Raw genomic sequence first — 23,961 nt, 5'->3', positions numbered from 1 at the left:
TATGCCTCACCCCTTTCAACCCCCACTTTCTGAACCGCCGAAACCACCTATATATATAACGCGCAATATCTCTTGCAAAACACTCTTGTTCTGAACAGTCTCGACATCATAGTCTAGCTCTAAAATCTATTAAGCTGTATTTCGTCTAACAAGGGGAGGACACCATGAGGTAGACACCGATTTTGATGAGCCTTGGCACAATGGATCTATGTCGAAAATAAGTAAATATGTGTCCGAGCGTTTCTGCCAGTGGGTCTTAATAATAAAGATACTAACATGTAACTTATTAAAATTTTCATAGTGGCTGTGGGGTTTTAGTGAGTAAAAATCTCACACTACCCTGGTGTCCGCGGCGTTTTAGTGGGTATAAATCTCTCACTACCCTGGTGTCCGCGGGAGATTCCCTTCTGGAGGCGTCGAGGTGCCTTTGGAAGATGTCTCCACGTTAAAAAAAAAATTATAAAAAAAAATTTATAAAAAAAAATTTATAAAGTTTTTTTTAACGTGGAGACATCTTCCAAAGGCACCTCGACGCCTCCAGAAGGGAATCTCCCGCGGACACCAGGGTATTGAGAGATTTATATCCACTAAAACGCCGCGGCCACTATGAAATTTTTAATAATTTACATGTAAATATCTTTATTATTAAGGCCCATTGGCAGAAACGCTCGGACACTTATTTACTTATTTCCTACATAGATCCATCGTGCCAAGGCTCATCAAAATTGGTGTCCACCTCATGGTGTCCTCCCCTTGTAAGTTTCCGTAAATTGTATTTTTACATTGTTATATAAACTAAATGGAAATATTATAATTACGGAATACAACACTATTTGCGTCCTTCGGCCCGGCGAAATCTATAACTGCGCGATTAATTCCCCGGGCGATATATTATATAAATAGGGCGATTTGTCGCCGGCATTCCGCGATGGGTGGTACACGCGTAAACGCTTGTAAGCGGCGTCGTTCGAGCGGAATCCGGGAAAAAACGTGAAAATCAAGCCCGCCCATCCGACTGATATTAATGCGCGTTGCGAGAAAAAGAAACGGCCAGGAGGAAAGCGGCCTGGAATCGTCGCCAGAGTTTATAATTGCCACGCGTTGGACGGCGACGTCTCGCGAAACCAAACGACACGTTGCTTCGTTAAACGACGATAACTCGATTTGCATGGGTCTACGGATCGATGGAATCGCGGGGGCGTATCGTTCCGCCGAGCTGCCGAGTTTCCACGACGAATACCCGCGTCGCGTGAAATCTTGACCGCGGGGAACTGCCGCGATAGACGAGCCACGGTGTGATTAACCTCCGTCGAGCTTTTCCTCCAGTTTCCACCGTGAAACAGGCAAGCGGCAGACTATCGGTAACTGCGGCCACGCGCTAATTGATGGTTAATTATATTTGCACGGTGCCCGAGGCGCTAATGGACCTTTAGAATTTTAATTGCTCGCGATCTTATCGCGCAAACACCTGGTCCCCGGGATCGTTGGAGGTTCGAGGAATAGATTGGAATTCGGTTTACCTACAAGCGATCTATAAACCGTGCCACTTGTCTCGGGGAGGAAACATTAATTCTTTAACTAAATTAAGCGCCTTCAGCCTTCTGCGACCTGCTAAGGCCCGGGCTTACTGAAAACCAACTTCAGCAGAGCTTACCTAGATCCCTCTATCCCCGAACTCCAACCCAGGTAAAACTACCACACCAAGATCGCTTCCAAGAGCTACCAACGCTGGTCAATTACCTAACAATCAGCTCGAACAGCGCGAACTGGTTGAACACCTTGCAGTAGAGGTGCAGAACCCTGACGCAGGCCCACTTCATGCCCGGCCAGGGCGCCAGGCTGAGGTCCAGCCCGTCCTCCAGGGGACACTTGCCGATAGCGAGGCTCCGTTTCAGTTCCGCGCCGGAGATCGTCGGGAATCTATTTCTCCTATCGAGCATGGGGTTCCTCCTGCCGCGCGGAGTCTCCACAGACCCGGGTATCATTCCCCTCTTGATCTCGGCGCCCGACAGCGTCGGGTACCTGTCCCGCCGATCCAGGGACACAGCTTTCCGGTAGAGGTCCTTCTCGGGGACAGAGGGGCACCTGGCGTGTATAGTCTCGAGAAGCGGCGGGCTCATTGGTCGCTTCTTGGGCTCGGGAATCTTCACCCTGATCCCCTGGGGCTCCGCGCCCGGCGCTGCCACGCACGACACCCTCACCTCCATCTTCGGGCCCTCCTGGCTGGGTCCTTTCGGACTCATCCTGGGGCCCGCGCCCGGGACTAACTGAGGCGTCGTGTGACGCCGCTGCAGCTTGTCGTTCAGGATTGCCGGCTCGGCGAGGAACCTCTGGTCCTCGTCATCGCTGGTCGTTCAGTGTCCTTTGTAGAATCCCTGCGCTCGGTCCGCGTGCCTGTGCGTCCTCTGCTGGTTTGCTGGATCGCCGGGGTGATTAATAAGACGCACGAATCCCCTCGGAATTGCTGACGATCATCGGCGCATCGCGGATCACCCTGGCTCCACCGGGTGAGAACGTGCAAACTTGCTCGCCTACGGAGCGGCCTTTAAAGACGAGGGTTCTGGAAAATCACGCGCGGGGTACTCTCTCTTTCTGGGCAAAAAGCGAACTGCCGAACAATGGAAAGCGGCGAGGATGATCGAACGTTCCTCTCGCGTGGAAAAAAGCCTTCTAGCGCGCGCCAGTCCATTCCATCTCCTCACTGTCCCCCTCGATGATGATCAGGATTGGTGGAAGGACGGGTGATAAAAAGAGAAGAGGAACGATGCAGCGATCGATTAGGCGAGCCGAGGGTCGTAGAATTCTAGCGAGACGTTTGCGGCAACGGCCCGAAACCGCGGAGTCGCGCGCGGAGTTTATAATGCCGGCTGAATGGAGGCGGATGGTTTGTTTTATTATCGATGAGAGGTCGGCCGTCTTCGCAAAAATGATTGCGGACAGACGCGAGGAACGCACGGCGACGGCGGGCGCGAGCGGCCCCGATGCGTACGGGCCGGTTGGATTTATTTTCATTGCGGAAATCGCCGCGGTTCACGAAGTCACGCGGTTATTTATAGGGCGGGGGGATCCTCGTGGCTGTCGCTCGGGCGAAAAAGGACGCGTGGCGCGGAAAGGTCGAGTCGCCGCGTTCCAAAGGACGATCTTCTCGGTAACGACTCGGGGTTACGAACCTTCCAACGAGAACGAGTCAACCTTTAATCCACCGTAGGGTCTTGGCAGAGCCTTCCCCTGGGTCCACCCTACAGCGTGATAGCTACTCCCGATTTTATTCCAAGCCCGGTGCTGGAATCCGATCACGAGTAACGTGTTACGGTGCCTTCGCTCGATGGAAACGATAATCTTTACGTCCGAAAGGAGTTCGACAGAGGCCTTGGTGGTGTTCGCGCACAGGTTTCCGTGCTATATCAATAAAATTGGAGTGCTGTTCGTTGTCGCGCCGAGATTATCTCGATAACTCTGACGCGAGAGATAACGGGACGAAGGCTGTCCTCCAGAGACCTTCATACACCCTCTTGGCGTTCCCTAGAAAGCGAACAGAACTTCTGATTTGAAGCAGCTGTACCGGTGAATCGAGGGTTAATCGGCTAACCGACTGGATCACCATGGACCGTCTCCAGGCTCCCCTGACATGGTATCGATATGAATTTCGATCGCGAGCTGCCCGTTTCGCAGCTCGAACGTATAAATAACGCGTTAGACAGCAGCCGGTGGGCAGTGGCGTACGGTGCAAGCGGCGAGCGCAAACAGAATTGACGTAAGCGAAAAGAAGGGAGCTAGTTCCACGTACACACGGTCGCGATATACATTAACGGCTTAATAGAATCAGGGCCGGGGAGCGACGTCGACCCCGGCGCTCTTTCATCCATTTCTGAAATGGCTTTACCTGGAAGCGGACTATTCCGTCGCAGGTGAATCATCGGGCGCGCGCGCGGGAGAAAGAGAGAAAGGACAGAGGTCGGCCAGTTAGTCAGACCCCGAATTGCACCCAGGCGAATGTCGTCCGCCAGGAATACGATCTGAAGGCTCGTTGTTCGAGCCTGGGAATGGACTCGGGAGAAAAACGCGTGTCGCCCGTGAATCATCGGCCGCGCCGCTCCGAGGCGGGCACGAGGGCACGAGTCGCGCGAGCTTTCCGACGCAGGCACCCGAAGGATCTCGATAATAGTCCCCGCGGCGAGATAAGACAGTTAATAGCAGATAAGAGGTTCGGCTCCGCGAACCCTGCCTCGCGAATTCTGTTGTTCGCTACCAGGCTCATCGAGGGAAATCCGAGGCGTCGGTTATTTATACGCGCGCGGCGGACACACCAGCCGCCGACAGAGCGTAGAAAATCGCTCGTTAAAGGCCGTGACAGGTGTCACAGGGCGCGAGAAGGACGGCAGGAAGCTCTCGCGTTGGAACAACACGTACGTCCAGCCGGTAAGCCGAGCTAACTATCGAGATCGGACGGCGCGGCTAATGGCTATTAATTAGATAAATGCCCGCTATATTAAGCGCCGCCGATGCTCGCCGCGCCGTTCGAAATAGCCCCGTCGCGGGATAACACGCAGTTTCCGCGGTAGTTTCGCCTATCAGCGGGCTTTCACTGGCCTCTCCTCGAAAGTGAACTTGACATTCTTCACGCGCACCGATGCCGTCGCAATTAACACCTGCGCGGTTCTATCGGAAGAGCAGCGAGTCGGCTGAATACGACAGAGACAGGAATAGGGGCTCGCCCAGTGCCCCGGTTAGTATTATTTTCGAAACGGCCGTATTTCAGCAGGAAACGAGGAGAACGTTCGACCTCCGCGCGTCTCTGGAAATATATCGCAATCGCCTATCGCACGTGTGTACACAGAGAAGCACAATGCGCGGCCCGACAGATGATCCGCCGCCGAACAGTAGCGCAAGAAAGGTACGACACTGCCCGGATCCGTCGCACTATCCTCGGCGAGCCGCGCCGCTTCTAAGCACCTGGGCCTTCCTTTCCTCGCAAGGTGACAAGCGCAAGGAGCGCGGACGGCTAAACGCTGCGGCGGGCGCACGCGGTCGCGCCACCGCGGGAGATTCGAATTGACTGCTAGCGCGAGCCACGCGAGTGCATTCGCAGGAGGAGCGTACTTCAAACTGGCGCCATGAGATTCGACGAGGACGTAGGTAGCTGTGTACCTATAGTTAATACCGGGTGGCACGAGAAACAGTAACAGCGGCGCACGCGCGGATCCCTCGGATGTCGTCGAAAGCTCCGGACACCAAGCTCCCACCTTGTCCTCAGATTGCAACCGAGAAGAGTGGAATTAGAAGCGGGCCGCTCTCGCCGACCAGCCGCGTACCCTCCGCTCCTCCGCTGCCCTCGAGGGTTTCGGCGACACCCTCCGCGGTACACGGACAATCGCAGCGCGACGATGCTCCTCTAATGGGTCCCCGGGAGCGCTCCTCGCGTCCGGGCTGCGCGACGAGGCCGCGAGGCACTAGGACTCGATATAGAAGCCGATAAGATCGCGCGATGGACGTCGGAGGAAGCGTGCGTTTTGCTCGGCGCTCAGCGCAGCTCTTCGTTATCGCGCGATTCAAGGTGTCGAGCGTGTAAATCGCGGTGTAAAACGACACCGTGGCATTTCGCTGTGCTCGTTAACGCGTGTCTTCGACACCGCGGAATCAGCATTTTCGATTACGTGGATCGAGTCGCGGCGGAAACGCTGCGGTTGCTCTCGAGCTGGAGGGAAATTATCGAGCGCACGGCCCACGGACTTGGGCGAGACGGGTTAAGATCAATCAGCCTGAGATATTGGCACCGTCGTCGTCGCCGGGAAGCGACGCGTTTCCTCGTGCTCGTGTAATAAGTCCGGCTATGATTCACGAACCGTTTAACGTTTACTGTTCCACGCGATGTTGCAACGGAAAATTGCAACGGAGCTGCGAAGGTAACGCGCGCGTTTCACGTCCCTGCCCCTCCTCGCTGCTATTACCATCGCATTTCGCGAGATCCTCCTAGCGCTTCGACTTTAATTAACGTTGTTATTTACGCAGCCGGAGCTGGGTTTCTCCGCGACGCGGGGACCAAGCTCTGACTATTTGCGAAATCAGCGAGCGAAATGTAGCTCTGGAAATGGTACTTTTTCTGTTGCACCGGCGAGATGGGATAATCTCCAGTTTTGGCGAGCAGTGGCGGGAAGCGAAGGACGAACGAGTGAAACGCGCTCGTCGAGTGGTCGCGTTCGAAACCCGAGGTGAACGCACCTAGCATTCATGCCACATTTCTCGCGGGGGGGCCCCAAGTAGGGCAATTGCGGGAGAGACGCCGCACCTTCGGTATTTCAGGGTTATCGGTAATAAAATACAACACTGTCGGTTTTATTTGCTTTGGGCTGTTAGTTCAGGTTAGATTAACAAGCGAGAACGTGGTTCCATTATTACTTTTAAGGATTTTGCTATTTTTCGAGGTGAGCCTACTTTGCCTCGATTTTTATACGTCGAGTTTAGTTTTGCTGTCGTAGTGGTTAAAAATTCATAGATTTTCGTGATATAACTTTTGTAATGCGTTAAAGGAACTCTGTGGAATATTTCTCGGCCGGAATAGGTCACATTCGACGTAGCACTTGGAAATACGAAAGTGCGGCGTCTCTCCCGGGCATTTGGGATAGATGCCGCACTTTTACCTAAGTCCACTAAATGATGTTTTTAATGTTAAATATACAAGAAAAAAGTGTTTCAAAATAGACACCGTGATACCTCAAGGCAAATTATTTATATTTTAATGCCGAATCTGATAATCCAAACATATTTGTGGGCTTTTCACTCTTTTTCACAAATTTAATTTTTTTTTGATATGTAAAGAATATATAAGGAAGAATTAAATTTAGAAAAGCAGAAGTAATATCCGTACTTATTCACTTTTCCAATTCTATTGTATTTTATAACTGTATAAATTAAAAAGATATTTCATTTTACGGCATCTCTCCTACAAAAATGATATTTTTACTTTCAATCTTTTAACGATGAGAAATATTAAATTTTTTATTTTCTTTAATGCTACTAGTAGCACAGGATGTTCAACGAATAACATATATCCTTGGAAAAAAAATGTTCGTTGCAAAATTTAGACACGGCGACAATTTCGCGCGAGGTGCGGCAACTCTCCCGCAATTACCCTATCTGTCGCGGACGTTTCGTTTCTCCCGTTTACGTAAGAGGGGACCGGTAATGACGCGAGAATTCCTGCCTGCCCTAGCCCCCAAATAGCGGCGCAGATTTGCCACGAGAGCGTGACATAACTCGAGCAGATTTTGGCATGGGTCGGTCTAGCGCGACCGAGCGTCGGGACGCGCAAGACAGCCTGTCGTAAACACGCGTGCATCCGTTTTCGGATTTTCGCCGGGACTGGCGAAGCTCTTCCAACAGGGGAAGATGCTTCGACGAGCTCGCGCGAAATTATTTTCCAACTGGCTACGAATTTCCATCGGATTACAGCGGTGGTTTCGCGTGGGTGAAGGATGACGAAAATGGGTGGCGCGCTGCGAAGTTCAGTAAAGATCGAAGACGGTAGATTACCGGGAAGCGGATCCGCGAATCACCTTGGCAATGAGTGGGTGACTTATTCTGGTCCGGACGTGAGTAAGATTTATCTGACGAGCCCGCGTATTTTGGCCCGACGCGGGTTTCTAGTACGTTTGCGGCGTGAATAAGCGTCGAGCTGCTCTGTAACAATAAGCTACCCCCCGCAACACCGAAACGCGCCCGCCCTGAAACTGCACAGACCAAATTCCTGCATTTCAAGCCGCTCCATCTTTCATCTTCCATTTCTCGCCACGGGGAATCCTCCAAGCGGCAATTTCCCCGGAGGCATCGCGAAGCACAGCGATCAGCCGCACTGGACGTCATTAATCTCGCGACGGAAGAAGCGCAGCGTAATCGCGGCGATTCTATAGCGGACAGGTTCGAGGAGGACTGGCTCGTTCGCTGTCGCAAACTGTCCTCGGAATAATTCCAATTGCACGCGCGGTCGCCCGCATGTTGCCCCCGAGCAGAGTCGCAAAATTCTGCGTTCGCTCGCCACCCGAACAGGCTCGGTTCCTCGAATCCGCCGCTGTTCCTGAATCGCCCTTAATCCCTCTACGCGAATCTTTTGAGAAGCCGATTTCCTTACAGCGTGCAGTCGTTATTGTTGCGCGCGTCTTCGAGGGTGCGGTCGGCGCGTTCCTCCTCTTGAATGTCTGGCGGTGGAGCGACGGCGGCGAGCGGCGACGCGCTGGCAAGGCCCAGCGAGAACGCTCTTCGAACTCCTCGCCTCCTCATCGCGAAATTCCGCTCCCTGGATGGGAACCGCGGCGTTTTCTTCCTCATGTCCGTCAGCTCCTTCACCGACAGCCCGTCCTCCCAGACCATCGTGGCTGGCACTCGCGGCACACGGGCGGACACGCCAACTTTTCACGACTGAACGCTTATCGGTCGAGGAGACACGGCCGCGCGCCGAGATAACAGAGCCTATCCCGACTATCGAGAGGTAGGCCGACCTTCGCCGCGCTACTACGCTGAAACCGAACGCGGTTGAATAAGGCCAGCTGACTGAACGACCGAGCACACATCCAGCCCCGTGGCCAGTGGATCCAATTAACTTAATGCGATTACGGAATCTACCGGTGTGCCCTGCTCGTTCCTGAACCGCTGCTCCCAAGAGCGTCACGCACGTGACGATCGTTCACAGTGAGTTCAACCACGGTAACCCGCGGATATTGCCCACAATTGTGTTCGTATCGATCGCGAGTAGATCCAGATCGCTTCTGAGCAGATCCTCCGCTGTTGCTCCTGATAATCGGCTCTGGACCACTCGCAGTGGCTAGAGTCCCTCGCGAGAGGCAAGTTTGAAGCGAACTCGGTGTTCTGCAACGACACTGCGGTATCTTTGCCACCGCCGAATTCCAGTTGCGAGGTCGGGCCTCGCGGATCGGCTGGGAAGCACCGATTGCGTTAAGCTGGCTTCCACGTCGATCCAGGCACGAGATTCGACTGGCTGCTGGTCGTCCCCGTCCGTGCGGCTCATCGCGTTCCGCTTGAGAACAGAAGCCTCCGCGACCTTCGCACGGTGGTTTCCATTACCGGCACCGTTCTTCCAGATCGTACGTGTCCCGTGCCGTCGCACGATTGACTCCGTGTACAAAGGTGCAAGTCCACTTGGCGAGTCTGTTGCGCGTCACCGCCTCGTTAAGGCCGCAGGAGCTCTTTTTCTACGAGTCTCCGATTCCCACCGAAGCCTGCGCCTTATCGATGAGTTATGCTCGCGGGTTGCGTTCTCCCAGTGCGAGTCACCTGCTCACGATCACGCAGCAGCGTTTCGAAGCCTCTGGTTCGAGCTGAGAGGCTGCGCGTACGCGCCGACTGAAACGACCGAGTGCCTCTTATTGGGCAATTGAGGAGGAAAGCTCGTTGCTCGACATTGAGTCGGACTTTGACTCCAGGCTGAGCCTGGCAGCTGCAATGGACCGAGCCTCGCTTCTAATCGGTGTCTCCCTCCTCCCCGTCGTAAATTCAATCCCAACTATGAAGATCTTATCGCCGGGTTATTTACGGTCATCGATGCCGGCCGAAACGCGAACGCCCTTTCGGCGGCTGGAATTTCGCGCGCGGGACCGCCGCAGACGCCTACCACCAGCCGGCTCGCAAATTAATTAGTGGCAACGGTTATTGCCAGACACGACGCGGAACACTGTCGCCCGCGACGAACAGACGGCCGTGGACGGTGTAGCGCATTCACGGGAGCACCGAATGCGACTGAAGCAACAATGCCAGCGGTGTCCTCGTCGATAAGGATTATCACAAATGAATAACATCGTTATCTCTGGCCTCTGACGGAGCGCGTACGATCGTTCCTTGAAACGAGCACCGTTAGAAGGGCGTTTAACATTCCATTTACATGCGCACGGTGGCTCGACAGGCTCGAGCGTTCCTTGTGCCCCGCTAGCGCTGCTAGCAGGAGAGAGAGGAGAGTAACCTCAGCAGCGGGTTGAGGAACGCTAAGTCTTTAACCCTTAACTGGTATCCTGGGGTCGCTCGTGACCCCAAGCACCCAAAGTTCGATGTACAATTTTCGGTTGTCTAAGTTGGTAAACTGAATTTCTAATTAATTTTGTAATAATAGTTTAACTTTCTTCGCATAGTGGTTGCTCTAGTGTCGACTTTACAAATTTCTGTGTCCTTTTTTACTTGGGGTCTGCCACGACCCCAGTATACCAGTCACGTTTGCCAAAAACAGTATACCAGTTAAGGGGAGGTTCTGGTCTAGAGCCCCAAAAAATAGGTGATATTTAGGAATTAATTAAAGGAAAACTACTATATATAATTTAATGGGACTTGTTGCGTTGTATTAAGGATGTCTTAAGCTATAGAAATATATTTTTTGTTTTATAATTAATCATTGCAGACAGCCTTGGGGAGTCGTTAATGTCAAGGCGTCAAAAAATTGATCCAAATCGGTGGGACCTGTATCTCCAAAAGTTATTATCCGATTCGACTGAAACCTTGTTTATTTTGAAGATTATTCTCTTGGCTAGGGGAGGAACTAGAGAAAATTACAAAAATGATATTTTTTAGAAAATAACGACACTTCAAGTATGAAATCACTTTTCCCTGTATTATTCGTCCTATCAACGCCTTTGAAAATTATAAAAATTTTAATTTATTGTAATTTTTTTAGTCCCCCTAGCCAAAAGAATAATCTTCAAAATAAAACAAGTTTCAGTCGAATCGGATAATAACTTTTGAAGATACAGGTCCCACCGTTTTGAGAACACTGTTTCGAGAAAAACGCATTTGAAGTTTTACGTGAGCGCCGAGTAGCCGGTTGTGACCCATGTATTTGCCGCGACTCAAATGCCTACAACTTGGGGAATTTTACGAATTTCAACAAATCCTTTTAAACTCGTATTCCTAAAAGATTGAACATTCGAAAAATGATATAAAAAAAATCGACATTTAAACCAGAACCTCCCCTTAAAGTTTTACGTGAACACCGAGTAGCCGGTTGTGACCCATGCATTTGCCGCGACTCAAATGCCTATAACTTCGGGAATTTTACGAATTTCAGCAAATCCTTTTAAACCCGTATTCCTAAAAGATTGAACATTCGAAAAATGATATAAAAAAAAAATCGACATTTAGACCAGAACCTCCCCTTAAGGGTTAATAGGGATGTGACGGTTCGCGGCCGAGTATCCAGAGGAGAGTGCAACCTGTCGGGTTTCTCAGAGACGGCGAATCCTTACTATTAAGACTTCTAATCTAATTATCGAGCTCCGCGAGGGGACGGAAGAATTCCCCGGCGCGAGCATTTTTCTTCCGCGAGGTAGACCGTCCCAAACACCCTGGTCCCTGGAACGCCAGCAACCCCCGCGGATCGTTCATTTCACGCTACTTTAAGTCGCTGCGAACCGGTGGATCGGGAGGAGGGGACCGAGGGAAAGCGAGCGGGCGGTAAATCGATCGCGACTGCTGCGAGAACAGGGGAGAGACCGGCGAGGATACACCGGCGAACGTGCGCGTATCCCCTGTCGCAAAAGACGGCCACGCGTTTATTAACCGCAAAGAAACTTACTCCATTACGGAGATGGCCGGTTGCCAGGGGATTCGCAAGTCGGAACGTGACACAACGCAAACACGCTACCCCATCGCGGCGCAACGAACCTTTCTCTCCGCCGGTGCCTTCTGTAAACACGACGCGGCTATATGGAAACTCGCTTTCCCAGGGAATTTCCCCAAGAAGGTACACAGCAATTAGCGGCGCGGAGGAGGTGCCTAAACAGACTCACCTAGCGTCGTGGTAAAGGGAGTCCTGGCCGACGAAGGTGCGGGACCCGTAGCTCTCCCACTTGGTGGCCATGGTTTGACCCGCGACAGTTTTCTCCGCGATCTCGCACGTGCTCGCCACGTGGAAACGTGGCACGGCTCGCGGGCGACGCTCGCCGGACCGTGCGGGTCGAAAGAAACTCTACAAATGGAAGGAACCGCGCGAAGGCCCCGTCGCCGTAGCCCCTTCTGGATCGCGAGCGCCTTTTTCCCGCGCTGAATAGTCGCGGGGGTGGAGAGGGGCTGGCGGAGGGAGGAAAAAAAATCGAAGAGTAAGAAGTAAATTTGACAGGCAACGATGGCTCGCGGGTCGACTCTCGGCCGCGCCGATGACTTTATCGCTGGGTTATTTGTCCCGATAGCGCGAGCAACCGGTCGATCATACTCTAAATTTAGCCGAGCGGCTGAGCGATCGTCGGCGCGAACGAGACAGCAGATACCGTGTGGCTGGAGGCGCGGACCCGCTCACGCACGCACGCACGTACGTCCGGGAGAGAAGGCAGGAATGCACGCACTGCTATCACCCGCCGATCGGAGTCCTCCGCTCCAGAAGGGAGAGCTCTCCTCCGCGCTCGCGCCCCGTCAATGTCAGCTGATCGGACGCGGGCGCTCCACTTTCCGCCGGGTAGATGATTTATCGCTGTCCCGGAGGATAAAGCGCCCGTTCATCGGCTGGGCTCGCGCGCTGAACGGCACTTTCGTGAAAACCGCGTCGCTTCACTGCGCGCGGAGAGGCCCGCGCGCTTCCGACGAGCGTGTCGAGCGGGGGCGGGAAGCCTGCTCGGTTTTAGACAGGCCGCGACGTTGCGCGAACGCTGCCGGCAAGTTTTCCTCGGTTTTCATCGAAACGGGGGGGATCTCGAGGCCATGAATTGTGGGGCGAAAGGAGAGGGCGTTAACAACGGGCAGCAGTGTCTCTTGTCGCTCGAGATGCTTATCGATCGACGCGTCATCGGTATCGAGCGCGACAACGAGTCGCGATGGATTTGGAGAAATGTCGCAGTTCCCGTCCGAGTGGAAGACAATCGATGGTCGCAGCAGTGGCGCAATCAGTATGCATATATTATCGCCGGCGAGTGAATGAACGCCTACGAGGGCGGGCTCGCGGTCTTTCAATTTCTTTAATGGCAATAATTTATCAGCGTCTGCCGATGGTATTACTTAACGCTGCCTCTCACAATCGCGGCAATGAAAATCCCGGGGAGCTGGCTTCTAACATCCATTCGCCTGTTTCGACGCAGTGGTTCGCGTAATGCTCGAAAGTCGAGAATCGAAAGTGTTCGATCCACAAATTCTTATATCTTAAAATGTTAATAAAGCAACGTGGGTTTTAATGTTACCCATAATTTTTGCTGAATTTACTAGGGATTGCAACAGGTTTACCGGTTTCCCGGTAAATCGTGAGAAGTACCCAAAAAATTTTACTGGTAATTCGCCAAATTTTTACCGGTAATTCGATAAATTACATATAGCAATATAGCGCATATATGCGTTCATTAATTCCATCGACATCTACTACGTTATCAGTAAAAAAACACTTCAATTACTAATAAAGACGAAAACCGAAGTATCTCACGAAGAACCAACTCTGATCCAAAAGAAAACTAAGAATCTGAATCAGTCATGAAAAAATGGACGTATTTTCAAGTAGAAAAAGTAAGGAGAAAATATATACTATGAATGGCATATGATTTCTTAATGCCTACCCGGCCAACAAGCGTAGAATCTGAGAGCGCTTTATCCGTGGCTGGATTATTTTGTACAAAAATTAGGCAGCGATCAGGAGACCAAAGTTTAGACGAATTAGGTATGTTTTTGCGTGCTTATTTGATAAAAAGAATTGTTAAATAAAAAATATTTAATTATGTATGTAAGTTAAGATTCTTTTCATTGTTTTCGCGGTGACGATCCATATTAATAAGTATTGTCAATAGTTATACAAATATATCTATTTTGTGTTATATCATTTTATATTTTATGTTCAGAATAGTTTTATTTCCATATATTTTTTATAATGCTCGATTAGAGTTAAAAAAAAGTTTTTTTTTGTAATGTTTACTCATATATTTTCAATACCTTAAAAAATACCGGTAAATTATCGGTAAACCGGTTTTGATTAAAAAATTTACCGAATTACCGGTAATTGAAAAAGGCGGTAATTTTGTAATCCCTAGAATTTACCAATTTGTTGTCAAAAATGATGCTTGAAATTTACTCAAATGTTCGGTGCGTTTCTTTAAACACGTGCTATTTGCCGAATGTTTATCTGATTAATTTGATTTTTATAAGTTATGTTCAGTATTATATGACCTTCCCAGCTGCCGAAAAACTTTTTTGCAATATCAACAATTTCTCCCAATTTTTTATGTTAAATGTTTATCATCTTTGACTTGAGTTTTAAAGAAAGTACCAAAAAGTACCTCCGTGATTTTTTGTATATTAATTGGGGGAACATTGAACTTTATAATAACATCAATTTCAACTGCCCGAATTTGCCCGAAACGGAAAAATAGCCGGAATCGTCAGATACAAACCCAGGCACATGTTCCGAGTCCGATTCTGATTTAATATGACAAACAAATTGTTCCACTTTATTATTATTTATATTGTTATTTAATTTTTTTATTAATGTTTTCAGTTTTCTGTTATTTTCTATGTTTCCCGTACTACGTAATAAAAATTACAAACCAAATACAAGAAAAGTTTTGAATCTATACGAAGTTATGATATTTGCCTCCCAAATCAATATACGTAAAACGACCGCAACGGTTCTCAGGCATTTCTGCAAAACAGATGAACAAATTTCTCCAACAAAAGTGAGTCAGTATTCAGTTGACAACAAATTGCAAAGGTAAAAATTAATAAAAAACCTTTTATCAATAAAAAATCAAGATCACCTCACTTCTTTTCAATGGAACAGCATATTTTGTATACGCCTATCGATGCATCTTTATATTCTCTTTAAAAAAGCATCAGTATTCTAAAGTGTGTAAAGTAAAAGTATTGTCCCGAACGCCCATATACGCGAAACACTGTGCACTGGTGGCGTCCTGTCACGAGACCAATCGATCCACGATTTGTCTCTTAATTAAAACGTCAGGGGCACGTCAGGAGGGAAAGTTAATTAGTAACGTTATGATTGCCGGTGACGAAGATGGGATATATAAACGCAGATGACAGCGAAATGTAACGGTATGATACTTAATCGTGGAGTTCAGTGGACTCTGCGAGACAGGGAAATCGAATTCGCGTCGCGTATTCGCGTCTGGCGAAAAAACCTATGTAAACCGAGGAGGACGTGCTTTTACCGGGAATTCTAATCCCTCGCGTGCTTCCCTCGCCCACGCGCTGCATTCCGAATCCCGTGCGACGACGGACCGCCGATAGAACCACGACGCGGAGTGATTACGCGTACAAGCGTGTAGCCGCGATATCTGCCCGCGAGTATAGGCGCGCGATCGAACGCGTCGATACGATCCCTCGCCGCGCGTAAATGCTCTTTCCTCGTTCCAGATAACGCCGCGCTCATTGTGCGACGTTATCTTCGCTAATGGCGCGCCATTCTTCCCCGTATCCCATTTCGCGCGGCCATCCAAAAAGATTTTCGGCCAAGGATGACAGTGGAAACGAATCGCTGCGCGGGAAATCTAGTATCAGCGTGACGAATCGTCGGGTGCTCTCGTTGGAGCCGTTCGATAAGCGATCCGTGGTTTAATCGATCACTCAGATTTAGTGGTTTGTTTTAAACGGGCGGCGATAGCCTGGCGAATTATCGAGGCGTTTGCCAGCCGCGGAATTATTGCCAGTTTATGGTGGATAAATTTCGCGCTACTTTACTGGCGGTCAAGTCAAATAAATAGCGGGGGCGCGCGCGGGCGAAGCTGCGAGCGCGATATCTCAGCGGACCGGTGGCGCGGAATATTAAATATAGAGCTTTCGCACATACATATAGAATGTCGCGTAATAATTTCACGCGCAAATCCACGGACAGGCAGCTTTTCTCTTCCCCTCGTAAATAAATATACCGCGGACCCGAGGTCCACGTGGAAAATGCAGTTTTCCAATCAACAGGAGGAGGCGCGTGCCAAGCTCTCGGGCCGCCTCGTGAGTCAGCAATTACTCCGTTCGATCTTCGACGCGATTTTGGAAATATCGTTCGCTCGCGGTCCAATAAAACGGGGAACGATACTCCACTCGCAGGGAAACACGCGACAGGCAAGAAGATCCTTGAAAAAGGTCTCCCGTGTCGTGTTCTGTTTGCCGAACGGGTTACGACCGACCTACTAAGTGATTCGGTCAGCAGCGGCTAGGGTGTGCGCGATATTTACCAGAAATGTCACTGGCTACCCTTTCCCTGAAACTCTCGAATTACAAGCGCCGCGGAACACTTTCTAACGAGCGTGATCCAGAGAAGCTATATGTGGCCGCTCACTCGCGGGTCGCTTAAAAATGTCCAAGCTGCTGCGTGTCCACGGGGCCAGAGCGAAGGATGGCAACAGATCGCCGCAGCTGTAGTCCTTTTTCAAGTGCAGCCTGGTCCCGCCCAAAGTACACCAGTACAAAATCAATTGCCGCGTTAAAGTCACCGGACTCGCGGTGGTTTGACGAGGGCACGTTATTATGGCCCTCGAGTTTGTCGCCACTCGGTTTGCTATCCTCCTCAGTTCGCGAATTAATACGTCCCGCGACGCGCACCTATAAAGTAGTTCAAACGATTTGTCAAGCTGCGAGCAATATCTTGTTCTTTGACGTGCGTGGAGCGCTAGTTGTTAAGGGGTTACATCCACCCTGAGGTCAGGAAAAAGCATACAAGTTCAGGAATTTTTTTTGGGAAAAGTATAAGTGTAAATCATACGCAACGTTTTTCTACTAAAAGATACATCTTTTAACTATGTTATTCTAAATTTTCATGAAATATTATTATTAACTGAAAGAGATATCGGCTTGGATATGAGTCGTGTTTTTTTTTTAAGCATCAGCTGGTGGACATTCTCTAGGCCAAACGATGCATATTGAAAGCAAAAATTCAAATAGATTTTAAAAATAAATAACTTTCAGAAGCACCTGACGGTCTCATATTTTTAAATTTTGCTTTCAAAGCCTTCTTGAAAAGAAGAAAAAGATTTTCCACGAAATTCGGTATTTCAACTTCAAACGGTCGCTCTTTTTTACCAAAATACAATATTAAAATTCGCAAAACGTCAGGTACTTAAGTAAGTTATTTATTTTTAAAATCTATTTGAATTTTTGCTTTCAGATGCATCGTTTGGCTTAGGGAATATCCACCAGCTAATGCTTAAAAACAACACGACTCACATCCAAGCCGATTTCTCCTTCAGTTACTAATGATATCTCGTGAAAATTTAGAATAATATAGTTGAAAGATGTATCTTTTAGTAAAAAAACATTGTGTATGATTTTCACTTATACTTTTGACAACAAAAATTTCTAAACTTGTATGGTTTTTCCGGACCTCAAGGTGGATGTAACCCCTTAAGCCGGGAATCCACCTAGAAGCTAAGCTATGCTATGCGATGCTATGCTATGCCATGGTACGTTTTAAAAAAAATTAGCTTCAATAGAGAAGCTAAGGTAAAACATAGCAGAGCATAGCATAGCTTAGCTTATCTTCCCGGTGGATTCCGGGCTATCGCGGACCTTTCCGAGGAGAAGTTGCAAACAGACTAGGGTAAAGGACCCAATTACTGACACCTAACCAATTACTGTCACCTTAAATCAAATAAGCTATTTTACTTAAAATAACGAATAAATAAACTATAGTATATAATCTATAGTATAGATTAGAGTCTCCACCTAGATTTAAATACAGATCACAAATGTAGTTAAATCTAGAACCTCCACCTAGATTTTAAATCAAAGTAATATGCCTAATAAAAGGAATATTTTGATGAAATACTAATGTAATATATTTTTACTATTACTATTTTAAACCCATTATTAATAATATAGATAAGCTAACTAAGCTTTTAGGCTCATACCCTAACTATAATAATTAAACTTTTTTTCTATATAATTAATAAAATCTAAAATAATATTGTTAAAATATATTAAACCATAAATATTAATAAAACTATAAACTTATTAATATTTTTAATACTCTAAAATTCAAAACCTTATATGCCTTTACACTAAAATATACAAATATAATTACACAATTCTTTTTGTGTATGACTTTACAACGTCTATTGATTTGTCATTTTAATTAAAATAGCTTAAGGTGACAGTAATTAATTAGGTGTCAGTAATTGGCTCCTTTACCCTAGCGAGCGATATAGTTTCCAAGCCTCCGAGATCTGGTCCTGCAAAGCCTGGGGCGATGCGGGCGGCGTTTTCACGCAGACTCCAACTACTCGCGTCAACTGTCAGGAAACCGGGTAATCGCGTGAATTGCTAAAGAGTACTCTGCCGGAGCGACACCGCGGCAAGGACGATTCAATAAGCGTGATATCGCGTGTGCGGAAAAATCGTCTCGCATCCTGCTGGCAGCTGCACCTCGGGGAGCATGGAGCGATGATGTCAGATGCGATCAGGCGGCTACGTTCTAGGGGCATGCGGGACCGTTTTCGGTGGAGAGGCCCGCGGGCCTCGAGCCGATGAAAGGCGTCAGTTTTCTAAATGACGAGCGACACGGAGCAGCAGTGACTAAGAATGCCAGAGTATAAAGGTGATCTCACTGTTACGCGCGTGGGTGACCAATATCTCGGACCCACACGCCTGTTCGCGCACCTGCGTGTCGCCGCGCGTCATAACACCCGGGCGATTATCGCTGGCAAGAAGCGGGACACCCATCCAGCGGGAAAGCGAGCGATTCTCCATCGGCCGGCCGTAAAAACGCGCGCCAAGTCTCTGGCTGAACTTTACGCGTCGTAAAAAACGAGGGAGGAGATGGTTTCTTCTTAGGAGGCTCGTTAAGCGGAATGCTTTGGCTCGATCAACGGCTGACTGGCGAGATCGACTCTAAACTATCATCCACTCCGGACGGGCCTCGACGGAGATCCCGGGGATCAAAGAAAGAATCCGTGGCCGCGCGAGAGACGCGCGGACTTCAAAGAGCGGGGTGCGCGCCGCGAGCACGCCGTGCCCCGCGTAAACATTTATCCGCCCGGTGGCGAATCAACGGAATAACGGCCGATAAGATTTTCTGGAAACTCGATCGCTGGTCGGAACGAAAGCGGGGTACCGGCCGGAGGGGGTTGCGCGAAACGCTCTGTTTTTTCTTTCCTCCCTCGGTTCCGCGCGCGGTGTCAACGTTCATCGGGAGACCTCGTCCGCGAGGTGCTTAACCGCGTGTTTCGAGGAAAAGGCCAGGGACGGCTTCGGCATCGGCCGGGCGAAAATAGGCTTTTATCACGCCCCAGGCGGGGGCAGTCGGTCGGTGGTTGTAAATCAGCGTTTAGTGCGCTTAAAAACGAGCGATAGGTGGCCCGATTTAAAATAGATGGCCGAGCGCGCGCGCGAGCGCGGGCCGTCTTAAATCGCGCGAGGCGAAAGAAACGGTGCACGGTCCGGTGACTTTCGGCCTTTCGTCATCCGATATTCCGCCATGCGGATCGAGAAGCGGCGGGGCGGTTGCGCCAATTCCAGCCGCGCTCGGCCAAGTAAGCGATACCACCGGACGCGGCACGAGTCTCGAATCGAGCGAATTTCCCGCTGGGACTTAATCGTCCTGCGTGCTTCCCGCCCGAAATAACCAGACCCGCATACCTAGACACTGTGTGGGCAGGTTGGGTCGCGCTGTATCGAGGTGGCTCGCAGTTTTGCGCCGTGGAGCAGGTGTGCTTAAACGACGACATCCGAGATGCACGCGAAATGAACGATCACAAGCTGGCTCGAGGGACCTGGAGCGCGGTGGCCGTTCAAAGCCGCCTCTCCTCGTGCCCGGGCACGGGCGAAACGTGGCAAATGGATGTTAACGGTACGCGAGCGAGTTAACGCGGATAATAACGCGACGCGCGGTGATACACGACCATACGGGCAGACAAACGCGCCGAGATACCGTCTGCCGCGTTCGCGTAATCTCTCCTGGTGCGGCCTCTCGCACTCGGCGATGCTATCTTTATGAATCGCAGACGGCGAGCAACGCTGACGAGCACACGTCGCACGTGTGTCGCGCAGTATTTACAGCTGTCTGAGGAATCTCGGCAGAGGAGGCCGCGCGAGATGCATGGTGATGAGCACCGAGCCACACGCTTCGTCGCTCGGAGGGACAGACTCTCAGAGATGGATTGGCTGCGTTGCGGATTCTATTCGGTCGATTTGGAATTGAACGGGGGGGGGAAACGGAGCAACAGGTGCTCTCTTGGTTCTAACTGGCATCGGTCGAAGCCAGTGGCCCGGAGGGATACACTGCGTTAGAAATTATCCCTGGGTGCACCTTGCTTCCACTTTAATCCTATTTTACCTATCCAGCAGCTGCGGGAGCAGGTATCGAGGCACCCAGCTCCTACGCGCCTGTCGGACAATATCTCATAGCGTCGAATCGGGCCGGCGCGCTGGATAGCCTGAACGAAATCGTCCGGCTCGCTCGAATCACCACTGGAACGCGCACCACTTCCCCGCGTCCTGCTTAAAACACTTGCAGCCGAGCCGCGCAACAGGCACACGCACTGATCCCAGCGGCTTCTAAGCGTCCCACGCACTCACTCGCGGCTGGAAAGCTTGCGTAATCGCGGCGACGCGACGACGTCACGTCGACGGGCGACCATCGGCTATCGTCAGCGGAGAAAGCGGGTCGCGGTGGGTCCTGGACAGGAGCAGGGCTCGAGGACGTGGCCGCGTGGTCGACGACAGGTGCTCGCGGTGAAAAGGCCTAAACCAGCTGGTGGTGCTCGTCGCTGGGCCTGCACTGGCGCATAATGCCCGGAGCACGTGGACACGCGGCGTGTACCACTTGCCAGGAGGAGTCGCGCGACGCAGGCGAGCTAGCTCGCTCGTTCGCTCGTTCGCTCGGGAGTGACTCACGGCTTCTGGTGCGCGAGGACGCACACGCGGATCGGCGTCGGTGCGCCGCGCCGAGCCGCGTCGGGAGGCTGCGTGACTCGAGTTTCGAGCAATTGCCGGCTGATCGGAGCCGACCATCCACCGCTACCGGTTCTACCCGCTGCTCCTCTGCCAAAGGGACCTTTGTTCCAACGCCACCGAACGAGATGGGCTGGCTCCGAGGGCCCTGCGCCGCGACTCCCATCGGCCCGTGGGCGGTAATTAGGAAGGATAGTGAGCAGGAAGACGGACTGTCAGGCGAGACGGATCGCTTCCCGGAATCGCGCCGCTAATTTCCTAAAACGAACACCGCCGAGTTGCTGCTCCAATCCTGCCACCATTCCCGTCTGTCAGCCGCTCGTCGCCTGGGACGGTCGCGGGCGGGGTTGGAAATAAACCGAGCCGAGAACTTTCAGCGGACTCGGCGAAGACAGGATCGAAGAGCAAAAATAGAGGTGGCGGAGAAGTGGCACCGTGCGTGTTCCTCGGCTTGGTAATAACGGGGAAGAAGCGATCGAACCCGAGGAGCCTTGATCTTCCAGCGAGCCTGCAACTCGCGGGCACAAATTAGCGCGATTCATCAACCCAGCCGGGATCTGTGTTAAGGCTTCGCTACGCCCACGCTTGGGCGAGTCTAGACCGTGCCGAGCTTAGTCTGCGCGAGGCGAGGCCTGCGCTAACAATAAGCCCAGATTCTGCCGAGAACGGAGCACCTAAGGCTCGCTGATTATCAGGCCAGGCTTCGCTCGACGCCGCCTAGGCTCTCCTAGAACTAGACTGCACGGAAGCCAAGCGACGATGGCCCGACTCTGGACAGACACGCGACGAGGTTTGGAAAGTAACAAGCTCGCAAGTAGAGCCACGTGCTCGCGGCGCGGTGAGCGTCGTTGAAGACGCGATGCGCTCGCGAAACGTGCAAGTCAGCGTAATGCAGGAGCGGAGCTTATGGCACCCGGCTTATCAGCCCCAAACTGCAGCCGCGAATTAAGGTCGCCTCGAGTAGAGCGGGTTCTCTCGATGATCTAGGAGCTTTCGTTTCACTTCCGACGGTGTTTGGCAACTGATTAATCTATAAATACGAGCACGTGCTCCGCGGCACGAGGCGGAGGGAACGCAAGAGGCGACCGCCGGTATCTCGATCATCCGCTACTTGCGCGCTGGTAAATACATACACGTGTAGCAAATCAGCGGAGGCTGATGTTTCCCATCGGGCATCGGTATCGGTTTATTACTTATGCGCGCCACGACGCCTATGCGATTTTCCGCGTCCAACCACAATCGAAAATACGTGGCTGGTCGACGCGCACCCGTTCGCTTTTATTGCGTAAATTATCGACTGGCTCGATGGACGTAGGCGGTGCGCCTCGGCAAACGGAGGCGCGGTCCGCTGCGTAAACTTCGATGGAAATGAATTTATAACGATGCGAATGCGGGCCATCGAGTCAAAGATCTCGGAGGATCGTGCTGCGATGGTATTAGGAAAAGGGATTCGATTGGCGTTGAAATTTCTTTGTCGACTAGCTATGTAGAAGATTAAGCAAAGCGGAACGATGAGCCTGAAACGATTTAAGGGAGGAGGCCTACCCAGAAATTTTCGAAAAACGCGATTTTTATATTTTCTCGAAGTGCAACATCTTGATAATATTCCCCGAAAGTGTCAAGTTAATCTGATCGAAATTGACGAAGTTATACGCGTGTATAAACTTAATTCTCTAGCGAGGTGTAAAGTACTGACTCAAAAGTTTAAACGCGTTTTCCTCAAAATCGTGTTTTCAAAGTCGGTGACACAGAGAATTCAAAAATTAATGAACCGATTTACTCGAGGCATTGCAGGCTTATTTTAGGGTTAAAAATCTAACTCTTTCCCCCTTTTTCCCCTAGATCTTGTTACACGCGAAAGAAACAGCGATTTTTTGCCAAATATCGATGTTTCAACTTTGCACCGCCGCCGCTTTGTCTCAAAATTATTTTTTAAAAATCGAACCCATAGCGCTTAGATAATTTCATATATTATCTAAAAAGAATCGCATTTTCAATTTTAGATGACCCTGCACCGAGCTGCGGTTGTCACAAAGCGCCTAAAAAAAAGAACGTCTCGGGAATCGCCCATAACTCACAAACCTCTCAATACTTTTTACCAAAAAAAATACGGAAATATCCGTAAGACGTACTCTTTCCAACAGACTAAAGTTTAATAATAAAAGTTTATCGGTTTTTCTAGAAAAAAATCCTAAAGAAGCATGTTATTTCTGGGTAGGTCTCCCCCTTAATACAGACAAAAATCGCTGTGCCACGTGATTTTCCTTGAAACCGGACAAACTGTAATAAGATCGCACCGGAGCGATTCCTGAGGCTGGTCATCTCCTCTCGGAAGTACCCCGCCAATGGGTATCGCGCGAGATGTGGGTCGAATCTGCGTGCTGGAAACGGAATCGCGTCGTCCGGCAGATAAGCCCATTTCGCAGCGGTTTCTTCCGTGAATGGAGATGCCGCCGGGACTGGGCGAAGAAATTCGAGCGATTCCGATCGAGGGGCGCGGATTAATTATCTAAATTTACCGCGAGCGAGACCGACAACCGTCGGGAGCATCTTCCCTCGCACATGTCAACGATTTATTTCTGTAGCGAGCTATGCCTGCTATCCACCGCCTCCTGAATAATTGTAACGGTGGCCCTAGCAGACGTTCGACCCTGTTCGTACAACCTGACGACGTGGCTAATTCGAAACGGCGCGGCGAGAGCACAGAAACGCCCACGCGGGCAACAGACCCGAAAACGTAACCTCACAAGCAACCCACCTCCTCGACCCCCTTACACATGTCTCGGATCGTTATCGCCGTGGAAAACTTCCAGCGAGATCGATAAAACCGCCTATAAAATAATTCATAAGGAACCGAGTTTCCGCGGAGCTCCGTCGCGCGAGCCCTCGCGCGGCTCCAGGGACGCGCCGCGCAGAAGAGGATGATAAGATTGAATTGGAGAGGGCGGATATAGACGCAGATGGAGGTGACATTACGCTCCAGCGAACGCAGGTAGCCGTGTTTAGTCGCGTTCGGGTGGCTTCGAATGGCATAACTGTGCATCCATCTCCGAGGCTATAAATGCACCAGCGGCACGACGCTGTCCCGCCTTTCTCCTCGAGGCT

General features: G+C 50.5%; 1 protein-coding gene across 6 annotated transcripts in view; it reads right to left on the bottom strand.

The window, feature by feature from the left end:
• The window catches only part of Lmpt (four and a half LIM domains protein limpet), a 92,531-nt gene that overhangs the window by 36,157 nt on the left and 32,413 nt on the right, over positions 1 to 23,961 (bottom strand). The window contains exon 1 of one of the 6 annotated variants that reach the window (XM_076829019.1): positions 11,781 to 11,866. The exons of 3 other annotated variants lie outside the window; for them this stretch is intronic. In XM_076829019.1, coding sequence (XP_076685134.1) covers positions 11,781 to 11,851 — 71 coding nt within the window. In that variant the 5' untranslated portion in view covers positions 11,852 to 11,866. Of the gene's footprint in view, positions 1 to 1,740; positions 2,505 to 8,125; positions 8,472 to 11,780; positions 11,867 to 23,961 lie in introns of those variants that run through there. 2 more of the 6 variants (XM_076829017.1, XM_076829016.1) reach the window with 2 other exon arrangements.

The sequence above is a fragment of the Andrena cerasifolii genome, chromosome 16, assembly GCF_050908995.1.
Source record: "Andrena cerasifolii isolate SP2316 chromosome 16, iyAndCera1_principal, whole genome shotgun sequence".
Taxonomy (NCBI): domain Eukaryota; kingdom Metazoa; phylum Arthropoda; class Insecta; order Hymenoptera; family Andrenidae; genus Andrena; species Andrena cerasifolii.
Note: the sequence above shows the minus strand (reverse complement) of the source record. Positions and strands in the feature narration are given on the sequence as shown.